The 17,665-nt window shown below is 40.3% G+C and overlaps 1 protein-coding gene across 1 annotated transcript in view; it reads right to left on the bottom strand.

Annotated features, from left to right (window-relative positions):
• The window catches only part of pard3ba (par-3 family cell polarity regulator beta a), a 120,165-nt gene extending 109,287 nt beyond the window's left edge, over positions 1 to 10,878 (bottom strand). The window contains exons 1-2 of the mRNA XM_030779013.1: positions 10,762 to 10,878; positions 3,053 to 3,154 (exon numbers count right to left, since the gene is read on the bottom strand). Of these exons, the coding sequence (XP_030634873.1) occupies positions 3,053 to 3,154; positions 10,762 to 10,878 (219 nt within the window). The remainder of the gene's footprint in view (positions 1 to 3,052; positions 3,155 to 10,761) is intronic.
• Between the last annotated feature and the right edge of the window lie 6,787 nt (positions 10,879 to 17,665).

Below are 17,665 nucleotides of genomic sequence, written 5' to 3'. Positions count from 1 at the left end.
TTAGGCGCTGAGATGAGAGAAGCTGAATGCTGGTCTGATTAGACTGGAGAACAGTGAGAAAACTGCTCAGGGAGAATATCTCTGCCTGAGTCACTGAGTGTGGATACATTACTGAAGCATAATTTCTCTTTTTATTTTTAATAAGGTTATAACTGTGTGAATTGTATGTGTGAGGACTTGTATAATGTATGTGACTTGGTTAGCACTCAGTATTAAGTTTTGGATTATGTTTAAACTGGAGAAAGAGTGTTCTGCTGACTCATATGAACACATTCATTGTCTTAGCAAACATTCACAATACATGTGTTGTACTATCTTTATTCAGCTGTATGTGTTGCTGTAAGTGACATGTTATAGTGATCCTGGCCTGTAAGAAACATTAAGACCACTTACAAGACTGTGCTTATGTCTTTCTACAGACTTACAATGCCATACCATACCAAAACACATGTACAAAATCTACACAAAAGCACAGTCTCTCTCTTTCTCTCTCTCTCACAAACACACACACACACACACACACACACACACACACACACACAAATAATCTCATAAATAATCACAAGGCCCAAAAGACTAAAATGAATGGTGCAGATAAAACAGGAGAGGGAGAGACTGAGGAAAGCAGGGAGCAAGGGAAGAGGAGAGGAATGATGGAGTACTTAATTGACTAAACGAAACACTCTCCCTCATCCTCTCAGTTTGGCCTCTTAACCTCAGGGGTCAACGGGGGTCTCAGCTACAGCAGCTTCATGCATCGAGGTCATTCATCATTCTCTGCTGAATATTCATGAGCTGTAACAAGGGTTGCACCAATCGTCATCATGCCCTGCTGGGGGTTAATGGGCCTTGCAGCAGGGGTGGAACTGTAATCTGATCCCATCGCATTGGTAACTTCAGCCTCATCAGGCTTCAGAAGAGCAGAGGAGTTTTTAAATCCCTGGAACCCGTGTTATCCCCAAAGCAGTGGCTCATATTATAGCTCATTAGCATACAAAGCTAACAGTGAAGTTTAACACTGTCAGAGGATCTCCTAGAGATCAATCGATTAAATTTAAAGATGAACACACAGTGACTAAAGTTGAAGTTATTAAGAAAGACACTTGCGTTTACAGAGAAAAATATGTAGGCAGTAATATGATGCATGCGTTGTGTTACAAAATATGTGAAATTTGTGTAAAACTCTTTAAGGCTAAATTACTCAAAAGTCACGTAAATACTATTTATGCTGTTTGCTTGCTGAGATTTATCATATCACCGAAATGATATTGGCAAGTTTTCATGGTCTTACTTTGTCTTTCACCACACAACACAAAAGCAAAGAGCCAACACACTAGAGTGACATTTTTATGAAGTCAAAGCTGTGGCAGGAAAAAGTCACATATAATACAGTTTATCCCGCATGACATCAAACCTCAACAAAGACACGCTGGGAAACAGAAATATCTCTCTCACTCACACACACTCACTGAGAGAGAGAGAGAGAGAGAGAGAGAGATGATTAATTCTAAACCCAATGTTTAAAACACAACTAAAACACCTCAATTAAACTTGATTAAAACAAATCATCTCTCCAATAATGTTAAGGGATAAGCAAATCTCAATGTGAAATACCATTTCAACCCCAACTTAGAATGTCTAAAGTGCTAAGAAACCGCATGACCTAATGTATGCAGTCTTCGGAACTAGCAAACTTTGCCCAGTTCAAACATCATCCCTAATTGCACCACACAACATCAAATGAATATTCCGCTTTGCATTTTTTATTCATTTCTTGCCGACTAAGTGTTGGTAATTTTTCCCCTTTTATGCGCCTGGGCTGATGAATATGTATGCCATTAGCATCTATTAGCACATCTTAGGAATATGTTATTTGAAATGAGGAGGGGTTGGACTAAAAAGTTTTTTTTTTTCTTCTTCAAAGGAAGTGGGACAATTATACTCAACAGGCTGAAACTGGAACAAACACACACAGACACTTACAACTCTTTAACAACTCTGAGTTTGCTTTTATTGCTATGAGTGAATCCTACTGGTAATATCACTGTTACTGACACTGAAAGAACAATTTATGTTCAGCCTGTTGTCTGCAAAACTACAGAACGGTTCTTCTATGGGTTTTTTTGTGGATCTTGCAGCTTCCTTTTTTGGGTTCGCACAATAACAGAACAGGGCAATGTAATTAGGATCATGATAACTGAAAAACAAACACAACTCAGAGTCACTGTTTCCGCATTAGTTTCCCTGTGAGGAAACTATGATGCCAGCAGTTATTAAACCACCCACAATGTCTGATGCAGTGGAGACAAGCTAAACAAGTCTCCACCAAGTCATAGTGATTCAGTGTCTTTTCACACCTGATCTAGAAATCACCACATAGGAGAAAGAATGGCCATGCCTAATCAAACGTTCAGGAAAAAGTCACTGTGATCATAAAACCCTGGCATTTCAATACTTCACAATGTCAAAATGCTAGTCACATCTAACGCATTATGAAGCACAATCCAATCAACACGTAGTGGCTAGCAGTTTTCGGTCTTTAGCCTAAAGTAAGCTGATCCCATTACCAGTATACAGGTTCCAAAGCCAAACAGTGATGGTATGTTATTCCAAATATGGTGAGGGAGGCTAGGCACCCAGGAGAACCTGACTGGCTGGACAAGCCTGTGAAATGCAACACAGCCTGTAACTTCCCAGAGAGTCACATGCTCCTCACTGATGTTATACCCTGTGAGCAGTAAACCTTGGACGCGAAGAGCCATAAATGTCACTCAGCTTTCCCAATCTGATCTCAGCTGGGTTCATTCGCATTCACGTACATAAACACGTTTCATGGTTCAAGTGAGAGGCCAGTATTTCACTTCTGGCAGTTAAGAGATAAAAGAGCACGCTAAGAAATTCAAACAAACACACACACACACACACACAAACACACACACACACACCACACACAAACAAAGGATCAAACACACACACAAACAAACAAGGAAACAAAAACACAGAGAAAGAAAATTGGTCCAGTAAGGCATATCTTGCTATAATCTCGGCTTACCTTGTCTTTGTCTTCAACGACATCTGAGAGCATGTCGTCTGGGTCCAGAATCCCCCCGTCGGAGTACTCCACATGGTGAGTCCGCACCAGGAACTCCCCATCCTGTTGGAAACAATAGCCCCATTAGCAAAATTCCCCTTTCATACAAATCTGGGCCTCATGTCTGAGAGAATAGTATAACACTGTTTACATGTAAAGCACTCCACTCAGCAATGGCACACAGCTGCTGACAAACAAATACTAATGGAGTACTTCTTCAGCACGGGTCAGATACGCACAGCCGAAATAATGTAGTATGGGAGTAAGTGTTTGATTGTTTGTTCTGTTTATTTTTAAAATGAAGTTTCCTAAGACATTGCCAGGCAGTGAAGAGCGAATTAGGTGTTCACAGTCATGTCTTGGTTGTTCTGGTTAACAAAACACCATTACACTGATTGCCAAGGTCAGATCAAGGCCAGGGTCTCCACTTTGAAGGACTATATGAAAACTGTAGCTTTGAGCGTAGTGGGTGTGATTTTCCTGTAGCATTGCTCAGTGGGAGTGGTAGGCACATGCCACGACTGCTTTCTCACCACTACTCCCGGAGCTGAGATCTGCAGGGATCCAAAGGACCATTTTGGGGCATTGACAAACAGAACAAGGACGTTCAGTTCTCCTCAATGCGATAAGAAACTTTTTTTTTTTTTTTGGTACAGTTCTACATTAGTACCATGTGATATGAACTTCTCTCCTGGCACTTCCCCAAACGCTTTCTCAGTCAATAAACGTAAAGTCAAGTATTCGATTTTGGAGGCCTTCCAAGGGGTAATCTGTGTCCTGACTTCCGCTACATGATAACACAGCACCTTCAGCAGAGGCTGCTTCAGGCAATTTACACAAGTGACTGGTGACATCCAGCCCAAAATCTGGTGAAGCATCTTTTACCACAAAATGTTCAAGCCAACATTTGATCTCTAAAAACCTCACCAAGTTCTCATCACATGTAAATAAAAACTTCATCTGGGAAAAAGGATAAGGATAAATTATATCTGTCTTTCTCTATTTGACCTCAGCCAGGGTCCAATATTAACTTTCTGGTCTGCCAATGGCCCGTAAACTGAAAAAAGTATTTTTCAACTGGCCATAGAACAGCATAAGATGCCATGTCATTAAAAACAATTTAACTACTAATCACCCATCTACTGAACCTTTTAAAGGGAACTATAATAATGAAAAGCGTTGCTGTCATAAAAGCGCCAATCTCTCATCACTCCCTCATCTGTGAAACGCCACTTCCCGTTAAATGTTCTTTTAGCCGCGCTCCCACCGTGCTCTTCATTTTTCCTTTTGGGTTACTCTACTCCGGCAATGTGCCGCCACATACTTGCGGACTCTCTTAGCAGTTAGCGCTTACAGTTAGGTTTAGCTCTACGCAGTGTCCCCGGCGCCAAAAATGATGTCATCACATCTCTTGCGTCGAGCAGTAGTGACAGTGGACAGCGAGGGTCAGTCAAAGAGTTGCAAGACGTAGTCAGTCAACTTATGTATTGTAGTGATGAAAGTTTGTGGTGAAGCAGGCCTATGTCGGCGACCCGCCAATGGCGACTGATCCTCATTTATTTTACTCCTCAAAGTAGATTTTTACTCTCATTTGACAAGTGACAGGTGCTAATTTTGGACCCTGACCTCAGGTGAAGGATCATCAAATTCCACTCCATCATTTTTCAAGACAAGTCCTCCACAGGATGCAGGAGAGGCCGGTTCAGCTTTAGCCCAGTGCATGGTGCTCTGGCATAAAAAACCAAGGTCACAGTCAAGCTTGTCAAAGTCAACAGTTTTTGGCATTCAAACATAAGCCTCTGAAATAGGCCAGTGGGAAAATACTCAGGCATAAAATGAGCTGCACGCCATTCCAGACTACAGAATTTAAAAAAAAAAAAAAATGCGAAACCAGTGTCAGGTCAGTGACAAATAACTGATTGTTTACAAATGCTCTGCCTTATATTAAGAAAGACCTACCAAACTCTGTAAGAATTAAAATGAAACCAAGAGACATTGTCTACCATGTCTCAGACAGAAATAGTATATATCTCAAAAAATGCATGTATAACCAACCCCAAAGCAACAAAATTGCCAACTTTGCTTTGAGTACTGAAATATCCCTCCACAGAAAGTTTCACTACAGAAATTTTCAGAAAAATAGGGCCCAGATTAATACAAAATGGTCACTACATGTTAAAAACAGAGCAAGCTGAACACAGTTTCCCCAGACAAACACTTAACAGAGCAGGAATGCCATTTACTGGCAGTGGGCCAGTACCTCATGTTCCTGTTAGCAACAGAATGAGAAACACAGACACACAATGAGACAAGGTAACATGAGTGTCCCTCGCTGATCAAAAAATGTAAACAGAGGAGAAAGAGAGGCCAGGGTCAAATCTCCCCATTACAAAAAAACAAGTCAACAGAAGGCCTGTTTTGGCGGGAAGAATTTGATATATTTGAATATGACATTCATTTTCATGGTATAAACACTAAAACAGGCAAAAGGTTGAAAGTGTGCATGAGCAGTGTCAAAATGTGAGAACACACACAGACACACAACCCGGCCATGTAACTGAACATGTGATGTAGTACTGCATAACTAGAATGCTTTCTATACAACGCAAAAACCAGCTGAACCAGTAGGACAACTTCAGAGCAGCTCTCCCAAACGATTCACACACGCACACAAAAAAAAGTATTTGTGAAGGGAAAGACAGTGATGAACTCACAGCCTCTGACATCAGAGATGTTCATTGGGTGGGTAAACTCCTACCCAAAAGGCCTTTGTAACCTAACAGGCTTAAACGATCAAGCACAGATCTAGTCTACATGCTTTGTAATTCTCCAGAGCACAATCATTTAGAATGTATGTATGCTCATTGCGAACCGAATAGAATTTCCATAACTATAATAAAATTACTTTTTTTTTTTCAGCCTTTTATCAAAATACTGGGTGCATATAGAGGGGATGTTGTACAAAGCGTCGTGCTCTGGCCACCCGATGTGCTTTCTCCACTGATCCAACAGGAAGCAGCAGTTTGAGTCCGTCCGCCCCACTGGTCTGGAAAAGTACTTGTGCTGCTCTGGCTGCAAACAGCCTCTGAGAGTTTTGTCTCGCTTATGACTCTATCTCAGTACCTCTGACTCAGAAAGAAAATCCTTGGAGATCATTATACTCACTGGCTTCCATGTCAGTCAAATATGCAGAAAGGGTGGGGGTGGGTGTTGAGACAGATGATCTGTCTGGTACATTACAGGGGAAATGAGGAACATTTCACCCCTCAAAACTCGCCGTTTTGTATAATAAGTCTCATATCTCCTCTCTGTCTGCTTCTGAATTGGGAGATACTTTGATACTAGACAGAGAGGAAAAATGTTTCATGCCTAGACCCCCTGCTGTATGGAAAAGACAATATCCTGACTGACTTTTCCACACAACCCTCTTTCCCATTGTCAGGCCCTGACAATATAGACCGAGAGGCCTTTTACAGCTGGGAGCAAATGCTGAATGTGCGATGTCTGAGGAGTGATTAAGCTGTCATGTTCGGAGAGAAGCCTGCTGGTCTGTCTGTGACCCAGAGGGGCTGATGGACTGTGGCAGGTAATGTGTGCATTGTGTCCATGAGAGAGAGGCTATCCTTCAGTAATATGGAGGTTATGTTTGGGTGACCACAGATAATGTGACTGCAGGCGCCACTGGCTATCTACAGAGTAGAGTCTAATTCCCATGTTACCTTGACTTGTAGGCCTAATTTTTTCAGTGTGTGTGTGTGTGTGTATATATATGTGTGAGTGAGAGAGTGAGAAAAAAGGGCATGTATATGAAAGAAAGAACATATAAATTGGTAACTGAAATATATGACATGAAACAATCCTTTGTGATGCAATGTGATGGTAAAGTTCAATGGCAAAGGTTTAAAACAGCTAATCACTAGTGGTGACTGCTGCTTCTGTGGATGGAGTATATGTTCTTAGCAAGGCTTATCGGTATGAGAGATCTCTGCTGTACTCAGGCAAAATCAGTTTGATGGTCTTTATTTTTATAGTCAACTCAGTGGTGCGAGTGATCCTGCTCCCTAGGTCTTACCAACAGTCTTAGAGAAGCATCTTTTTCTCCACCAGGATAATAACTCCTACAGAACATATCCAGTAAGCTTGGACATGGAAGGAAGGGACACACTCAGATTTTGGAACAAAATAAATAAATAAACCACCCGTGCACTAAGAACTGAAACTTAAAATAAGTAAAATAAGTAAAATAACTAAAATAAATTTACGGGAAAGAAAGGTTCCAAACCTCACTCATTTTATTCTCCTTAACACACCCACGAGAGATTTTCTGTCTCGTGTCTGTCAAACTACACAGCACAAATAGGACATCCAGACTGAAGAACATAGGCAGTGATTGAGGAGAAGATCAAACAAATCTTAGGCCCCAAGTCTTACATCAGGGACAATGAAACATGGTCACGTGGATGTCAGTTGACAGAATTGTGTTCTTTCAGTGTTGTTTCAAGTGTGCTTTAGGTTAACATGACTCAAGTGCTTACTCACTGATTCAAAACAATGCCCCAAAGGCAAAGGACCATTATTATTAAATTTGTCTTTGTTGACGGCTATATTCTTTACAGCATATTTGGGAAAAAAAAAAAAGCTTAGTCAAACGAGTGCAATATTGCAAAAAAGAAAGCATTAACCATACAGCAAGCATAAAATCCCCATAAATTATACAATTAGCTTTTTTTCCCCCCCAAAGTGATAGCTTTCTTCTACAAGGAGCATAAACCCTCTGAATATGGAAGTGCAAATGATTAGCGTAGCATTTGCTATTGCACCCAGAGCACCGATTTTCACGCTTTAATCCTCCAAACACTTCATTACACCGCTGCTGAAAACAGAATGGGATTAGCGTAAAAAAGAAAAAAAAAAGGTGATGAAAAAGAACAGTAAAAAGAAACACATCCGTATGTTCACGTATCAGAGCGTTGGCATTCAAAAGAGTGAAGAGGCTAGGGTCTATTGAAAACCACAACCTCTTTTTTTATCTCAAGAATGTCTCAATACAGGGGCCCTCATTGCATGGTCCACAAAGAGTAGTGATGCTATATAGTAGCATGTGGTGATAGTGATAGTAAAAGCAATGTTGCTGTATTTCAGGAATCCAGTTCAAACAAGATTTTTTTTTTTTTTTTTTTTTTTTAGATCAGCAACAACAAATTCTGTTTCTCCTGAAAATGATTTTCTAAAGAAGAACTATCCTACACGTCATAGTTTAGAAAACAATACAACAACAACAGCGACAAAACCGCAAAACTCTTAAATATTTAGCACATAATTCGTTTCCTCTTACAAGTGGTTTTAGGAGCAGAGGGAAGATGAGTTGCAATTTTTCTCCTTCATAGAAGATACATGCGTGTGAAGAATTACAAGCCAAATCTGAAGGCCTCAGTTTGTCAAATGCAGACAGGGTCTGAGAAGCAGAAGACAGAGCAGATAAAGCACCGGCACGAGGCTGGTGCCATCCATCCATCCACTTATTCACCCATCCTAGCACCGACCTATTCTTCACCACCCAGGCAGAGGCAATCTCCACCGATAACGTCCATCAGTCAGGCGTACTAAACGCTTGGTGAACAAAGCCTTCTATCCTCAGTCTGAGGGGCCAGGACTGAGCCAAACTCAACATATCAAACAAAACCTGCCACCTGCACTGGGAGATACTGGGACGATTAATCACACCGTAGTATTTATCGCAAGAGGCAATACGTATGTGCTGCCTTTTCCAAATTGGCATCCAGTGCTTAGGTGCAACAATAGAGCAAACACAGTCTGCTGTGAGACGGCTTCATAATCTGCAGCAAAGTGAAGCCACTGTGTGGTTTGTGATGAGGTCAGCAAAGCAATTTGTGAATTATTAATCCAGGCAAAGAGTACCACCATAAAAGAAGCCCCCACCCCCACACCCCAAACTCTTTGGAGGAGTTCTTCAGGGATTAGTTTGTTGGAGGGAATAAAGCCTTGCACTGGAGGGAAAGACGATTACACTCTAGCCTTTAAGGAAAAATGGATGTGAGTGAACAGGGAAATGGGATCCATCGTATCAGTGGTGCACAACTCCATCCCTGACTAATCAGAGAAATGAACTGACACGAGAATCCTTGCGCTTCCATTCCAAAGCTTTTTCGCTCGCCGCCGTGTACAAAGTTGGGAGTTTGTCCTTGTCAAGTTGGGTCACAACCCTCACACAACATGCAGCTGCTCTGTACACACTGAAAGACTTCTGAAATTGACCTCATTGCTAAAAAATCTGACCAATGAACACAATAAAACAACGTCAGTGTCTGCTAATATCAATCCAATTCCCAGAGACAATGAGCATTAATCTGTGATTCCGCGGAATTCAAGGTCAGCTTGGATAACAGCAAGAGGAATTAAAGTTAATGACTTTCAATAGGCTCATAGAAAGTCCATAATTCAGATGAAGCCTGAAGTTTTACCATATACCTGCCTCTTTATCTCTCACATACAAAAACAAGTTTAAATGATCATTTCATGCTTACTCATTATGTTCCTCATCTGTCATTACCTTCTGGCAGGTGAACATTCAAATAACTCACTTATCAGAGGTGATGAGGAAATGCTGAGAGACCAAAAGCAACTGTCATTTCGACGAATCACTGACAACTTCTTCTAGGACTAGTATGGAAAACCCCTCAAAACTTTAAATTGATATGCATGTGGATGTCACTGATTGACTTGGGTGTCTGCTGTCTAGGTGGAAAGTGAACTTAAATAGTTGTGTACAATTTTGGTGTTTTTATTACACTAAAGCAGATTTGTTTTTTTAAATATTGTTCTTTCTACTGCACCACTGTATTCCAAACATTAATGAAATGTCACTGTCTTAGTGTCCATGTGACATTGAACTTGGCTGGTGCTTTGGGGTGGTGCATTCAGAGACTAGTTTTATAAACTAGTTACAAAAAAGCAAATTTGCCAAAGCAGCAGTTCCTTTTTCACAGTCTGGGAAATATAGTAAAGTAAACAAAAAAGTATTTGGTATAGTGTAAACACTAACAAAGACTGACAAGAAGCAACATAAAACACAGCTACAAAGGGCAGTCTTTAAGCCAACCCTGGGATGAGCTCTGCTTTCAAGGGCAATGATGTCTAAGTGGCATCTTATTTGTACGTAGATCTACCATAACACATTCCTTAACACAATGAGGGTCAAGCTGGCTGCTCCGGGTAGATCTCTGTAAACCGACAAAGGCGCCAATTGACAGTGAAAAGCACTTATTCTAATAAACAAATAACTTGTACTTAAGAGCGGGACTCGGGTTTGGTTTTACAAAACTCATTTGAATGATCTGTGATTAATGGCTCCACGGACACAGACACTGGACGTTGCGCATCTCGCTGGAAAAACAGGAATGTCAAGACACATGGAAAGATGTTACCTGTTAGTTTAATGCAGAACCGCCTGACAGTCTTTGATCACGTGAGCAACGCTCAACGACACACCCCGTGCACAGGTGCATTTTTGAAATTCAGCCATTACGGTACGATACAAAGTACATTTACAAAACATGAATCCACAACTAATTAGAAGTACTGTTTAAAACATTTACGTTCATAATTAGGAGAGAGAAGACGACACAGGCAAAGATAAGAAAATAAGTTACCTGCTCCACAATCTTTTTGTATCTCTGTGTAGCTTGATCGATTAGGTCCCGAACCATCCATCCCTTTTTGCACGGAACGACCACTCCGGTTTTTCCAAAGGTTACTGTAACTTTCATCTTTGAAATGACATCCAAAAACCTACAGGCAACAAGTTGCTATGCCGTATTCCTTTCGTATCCCAGAGTAGCGCAACAGGTGGCATTGGAGAACTCCTGTAAACTCTGTCAGTCACTGACTTCCCATTTCAGCATACGTATTCATATATGAGAAACACGTCCTTTTTAGATAAACTGTAAGTAGGATAAAAAATGAAGCGTTGCTCGAGAACTTTGTTACCTGAGAATATCTCAGCCGTGCTGCTTGAATCTCAGAGCAGAACGAAACCGGAAGCTCGCGGTCAATGCAAAGAGACAACCACGGAGGTACTTTAAAATGAGCGTGATTGTTATTGTAGGAATAGTCTCGTTTGACAACATAAATTCCAACAGGTGTTATTTCTCCCTTTTCGCACGTTTAAGTGTTCTTTGTTCTGTACATGAGAATGTAACAAACGGACAGTGTTATGTCCTGAGTGCGACTTCTTCTAAGGAGCAGACTTGTAAAGCTTATGACAGTATGAAAAGCGGAAAAGTGCTCTCTCAAATTTGACTTATTATCATAACTGCCAGTTTAAAGTTTAAACTGCTATGCGCGCGAAGTTTGCCTGTCAAATTCTCGCGACTCGAAATTCCACTTCCTCATCTTCTTCACAGCGTTTGTCCATAAACTCAGACAAAATATTTCAAATAAAACGAATAATTCCCCTTAACAAGATCTCACTTTTTCCTTAAGATCATTGTACTAAGGCCGTGAGTTAAATGAGATAATCCAAGTAGTAAATCAAGTATCGGACTACGCAATTGGTTAAAGGGCCAGCACATAAACAGAGAATGCACGATGATGTCACACCCATCATTGTTCACCTTTGACACCTGCTCGGGTTTGTTATCTAGTTGAACAAACCACGCCTCTCAATGAACCATAAGTCAAGTTTCATTGCGTTATATATGCCCGAAACCGGGCTCTGTCTGACGTTGAACGAAGCTGCCCAACACTGAGGCATAAAATTGTAATTCATTTGTTAATTGGGATATGAAATGAAGACCACAACTTTTGTTGTGCTCATGAAAAGAATAGATCTAAGGATAGAAGTATCAAATATATATATATATATATATATATATATATATATTTAAAAGAAACAGTAGGTAGTAATCAATTTCACAGCTAGACATTTTCTAAATGTCCAAAGAATCTTCTTTGGCTTGACAATGTGACACTATTATGTTGTCACATATTTATACTGTATAGCATGTCTACTTTTCTCATGGTCTAATTTTAACACATCTACAGTTTCTCATAATTTTTTGTCTCTGTAGACCATAGACACCCCATGTCACTGTTCCTGTTTATAATTTACTCTACGCAACATTCTTCCAGTGTAATCTATGCAAATATGACAATGAACCTGACTCATACTTCTTCAAAGGCCTCTCCTTCATCTGTTTTTTTTCACCAGTAAAATGCCTGTCACAAAACCAGTAAATCTGAACTGCAGTTACTATTAGAAAACATTAATTAGTTTGTTGATGAATTTGGTCTATCTCTTTTGGTTGTTGGTGGTCGCCAGAAATAACACGCAAGCACACAAAAGCCAGATGGGATTATTTTCACGACAACCAATTATCTTCACGCCCATTGTCATGCAGCGAATACGCCATTAGAGTATCGGCCATAAACAGAACAATAAAGAGCTGGTCCTGTTACATTGTGTTGAGGCTACCCATCTATTTGGCGATAGCATATGCAGAATCATGGGAGCTGCCAGATTCTGCCATCTGTGGGGATGGTCATGCCAGCCAAAGCTCAGCTGTGAGTCCGTGCTCAGTGTGTTATTTATTCCAATACATGGCTCTCAACTCATTTAAAGGTAGCATTAGCATAACCATTGGGAAAATACTATGGCCTCCCTGTACCTCTATCATGAAACTGAAATGAGAAAAGCTATACAGAGGACAGAGAGAGAGAAAAAAAAATGTTTGAGACGCCCAGATTCTTGGCTGCTGTACGAGATGATTAAAACACAGGACACAAAAAATGTAAGCATGTAATGCATACATTTAGCCTGAACATAAAGGATATGACAACTCTGGGAATCATTAGACATGCATCTTGCACAGACTGTCAAGTTTATGTCTTTTATTACTGTGTGGCAACCCAGCAAACTCATCAAAACCACCTAAAATTTTGAAAAAAGGGGAAAAAAGGTTTTGGGATTCACACTGTGTTAATTCTTCTTCTTATTATTATTATTATTATTGTTGTTATTATTATTATTATCATCATTATGTTTATGTTTATTAAATATGTTCCATATTTGTATGTTTTTTGCAGAGCCACTCTTCTTCACTCTGCCACTAAGCTTTGTACCTGCTCTCAATGTAATCAGAGACGGAGGGTCCCATCCTAGCTGCATTAGTGAGTGTGAATGAACAGTAGACTAACAGGGCAGCAAGTGAGTGATGACTGTCATTTCACAGAGGTGTTCACAAGGTCACATACAGGGTTCCAAAAATGGGACTCGTGAACATATGAACTCGGTGGCAAAGACTGTTTATATCTCTCCTTTTGGGAAATAAACTAGTCAGGACAAGAGGGATGAGTAGAGAGGGGAAGAAAGTCTGAGTGAGAGAGAGAAAGAGAGAGAGAGAGAGAGAGAAATTGTTGAATTATTTTTATTTTCTTTCAAAATTATTTTAGGCTGTGTGACCTGATACTATGACAGAGAATGAATTATTCATTACTTTATTCCAATTTGTTCAGACTGTTTATGGTTTAGGTGGTTTAGGTTAAAATTGTGTGGAAGCATTCTAGTCAAAAAAAAAAGGGGGGGGGGGGATAAAACAATGTTGCCCTCAGTGGCCAAGTGAGAAGTGATAAACAGTGTTTTTGAGTCGTGCCCAGAATACAGTGGGTACGTCTCCAAAAACATAGACTTGTTCTGTTGTTTTTGGGTCACAATTCCTATTGCACCTGAATTGTTACCATATCTCAATAATGCTTCCTCTGTCAGTGTAAAACGTGTGTACTTTTTCGACGTAACCTCTTTGACGTGATGTTAGGCAAAGTAACAGAAAGAGCTCTGGTGAAGGCATCTGTTTAAACAATGACAAACTCCTCATTAGACAAAATGCCAGAGATAGTTTCAAAGGGCAGAAGCTCACCACTTCCCTCATCATTTTAGCCCGTTTGTGGTCTATCCTGTCAAACAGGTTTGATGTGTAGAAAAAAAAAAAAAACACTCCAATGCAAAATGGTGGCAATACTCATCACACTTGGCTTCTTATGAAAATTGCATATTGTATGTATACATGTATATTTATGAAATTATACTCAACACCTCACTGAAATACTTGTGTTACTCATAGGAAGTTTGGATATTTTTACTGACTCACATCTTTGAATCTCGTTCAGTAAAATGAATGGCTTTTTTTTTTTAAATCATCCGTTCATTTCGTTCACTGGAACTAGTGTGGCACTGTAGCTGTCATCTGCGTGATGACAAGAGCATGGTTTTCAAACCCTAAGAGCAACATGGTTTGCTTCACTTGGCAAAGTATAATACAAAAGCCTAAATCTCCTTTGGGATCAATAAAGTATCTATCTATCTATCTATCTATCTACGTTCACTTAAGCAACCTTTTGGTCCATAACCTGTTGAGTTTCTCAGTTTAAATGACTGATTACTTCAATTGCCCATACATGGGCGCTGTGCCTATCAATAAAAAGTATCATTCTATTCATTCTATGATAGCTATTCACTTTAGCCTACCTGGTCATTGAAGACCCATAGTGCATGAACTCGTTCCAATGGAAAGGCAAATTAAACATCCATTCAATAGCTGCATTACACACAGCTAGCTAGCTACATAAATGTTCTGGTAGACCAGCTAATGTTAGCTAGCTCTCCTCACCAGTAATAGCATTGGTCATGTTACTACTGTGACCACGTGAATAATGAATGAAAGACTCAGACCCGGTGACCTGCAGCTAGTTATGATTCGGGAACGAATCAGTATGTTCCTATTCTGAGCCTATGCAGCCTGTCACATGAATAATGAACGAAAGACTCAGATCCAAAGACAATTACTTATGATCTGTGAACGAATCAGTAGTTCCTATACTGACAATATGCAGTGGTCATGTGACGAGTGAACGAGATAAACCTGAGGCTGTGTCCGAAATGGCATACTACCGTACTACATACTACATACTACCCTAGTATACACTGCATACTGCGCACTACTCCACACACTAGTATACAGTATGGTACACAATTATGACAACTTTCGTGTAGTGTACTACACGTTTGCTATCGGTTGGGCTATCTGTTCTGTTAAAATCGAACAACACACGACAACCACAAATATGTATCAAAAGTAGCCCTATAAGAAAGCGTATGAAGATTTATTACACCAAAATATGCAGCTGATACATTTATATTCGGAACTGCAGCTGCAGTTGTAGTTGAAGCTGGTTCGGTCGCTGTCCGCCATGTTTTTAAAATTTTTTGACAGTTGGAAATCACCGCGTTGCTTCATGGGATGCAGTAGTCGGCGAAGTGAGCTCGGGATGTATACTAGAAATTTTCGCCAATGTAGTACATCATCCGGGTAACTGTCGTGTACTGCAAAATTTTTATTTTTCACGTACTGCATACTACATACTACTTTTACGTCGTAATTAGTATGCGAGTAGTATGTAGTATGCCATTTCGGACACAGCCTCAGACCCGAAGACCCGTAGTTACGAGTCGTGAACGAATCAGTCATTTCTACACTGAGAATATGCAGCGGTCATGTGACAAGTGAACGAAAGACTCAGAACCAAAACACCCGTTCATGAACAAATCAGTGGTTCCTACGCTGAGAGTATGCAGCGGTCATGTGATGGGTGAACGAGACTCAAACCCGAAGACACGTAGTTATAACTCAGATCCAGATCCAAAGACTCAGATCCAAAGACAATTACTTGTGATTTGTGAACGAATCAGTTGTTCCTGCGCTTAGAATATGCAGTGGTCATGTGACAAGTGAACGGAAGACTCAGACCTGAAAGGCCGGTTCGTGAACGAATCTGAGCGCGTAGCTGTCGCAGTTCAGATGAACAAAACAAGTGGAGCGCATGCGTGGCCCAGGGAAAAATGAACGAATCACTCACTGAAACGATTCGTTACTCCCGAGTCATACAAAAGATTAGTTAAAAATGAACAAATCGTTCACAAACGACACATCACTACTTTGTATTAACACGAGCAATGGTTGATCATAACAAAGTCTTACTGATTCTTCATTTACTACCAGTGATATCTGACAAGAAAAATAAGGGAGATGCCAAGTAATGAAATAACGTGTGTGTGTGTGTGTGTGTGTGTGTGTGTGTGTGTGTGTGTGTATGTGCGCGAGTCCATGTGTCTTGAGTTGTGTATTTGGTGGTATCCACCAGCAAATGAGAGAGTAGCACAGAATGAGAGATTGTTCACTCAGTGGTGTGATTTACCTAACAGTAAGATAGTGTGTCCAGTCAGCCTCTTGGCTGAGTTCAAACCACTTATTAAACCCTCCTCCACATCAGACAGCCCAGATTCATTTTTATCACAGACACAGCGTGTTTTCTCCACACAGCAGATGGATTGTTTTTGAGAAAATTTGCTCATTACACAAAATTATCGCAGACAGTGTTGGAGAAGTCAGGATATGACAAAGCAAACAGACAGGATTATGTCATCTATTTTTCTCTTTAAGACACAGCTACCACGGTCAGCCACCAGTTGTTTTAATAACCTCTACTCAATTTCCATCGCATAACTAAAGAACAGACAGGTTGCCAGATCCAGTAACAATCCCCTCCTTTGAGTGTACTGTGTCTGAAAGCACAGGTCGGTTCTGGGAAAACAACCCTCAAAAATATAAATATGTCATTACAGAGAAGTGGTGGCTCCCATGGGTCATTCCTCAAGAAGTCCACCCTGCTGTCCTGAGCAGATAAACAAAACAGACAGAAAGACATCAGAGGTAAAGAAAAATAGAAAGAAAAATAGAATGCTGAATATTTGATGATGTTATGTGATCGGCTGGTTGAGCGGCGTCACAATTGTAATGGCAACAGGAGGATGGGGACTGCCCTGGGTACCAACAAAAACAACGTAAAGTATTCATAAAATCTTTGGAGAAAGTTTCCGTTGCCTCTTGTGGGTTTTGTTTTAAATTCGACTTTTTTTTTTAATTTATATTTTAGTTTGTTTTTCTTATTCTGAGTTGTTTTGACTAAATTTTAAATGCTGGCTACAATAAATCTACCCAAACTGAGAAAACCTAGTACCATTTAATGTTCTCATTGTTCTAAAGTGTGACACAAGGGAAAAACTGAGCCAAGAGAGGGGTTATGTATGGTTTAAAAAATACCTTAAGTATGGGCAGGACTGTGTTTACAAAAGGAGACTTAGTGGGTTCATAGTGGACCTTATGTTGACATGAATGATGCTCTTCCTGTAATCTCTCACTCAAAACTCTTTCTGTAATCTCTCAACTGAGGACACAGGGTGTTTAGAGAAGAGAGAGAGGGAGAAAAAGAAAGAGAGGGGGACAGAGAGAGAGAAAGAGAGTGAGTGAGAGAGAGAGAGAGAGAGAGAGAGAGAGAGATAGAAAGCCATATATAACGACTGTTCATTTCCGTCAAAAGCTTAGACAAGGCCGTTGTCTGGCACTGAGTGATTAAAGACTGGGAACCGATTGGTTAAGTGGTGGTAAGACTAGAGTTGAGGTTGAGGCTAAATAGTTTACTGAATCCTTGACCCCAAGGCTC

Source organism: Chanos chanos, chromosome 7 (assembly GCF_902362185.1).
Source record: "Chanos chanos chromosome 7, fChaCha1.1, whole genome shotgun sequence".
Taxonomy (NCBI): Eukaryota; Metazoa; Chordata; class Actinopteri; order Gonorynchiformes; family Chanidae; genus Chanos; species Chanos chanos.
This window is presented reverse-complemented; position numbering and strand designations above follow the sequence as displayed.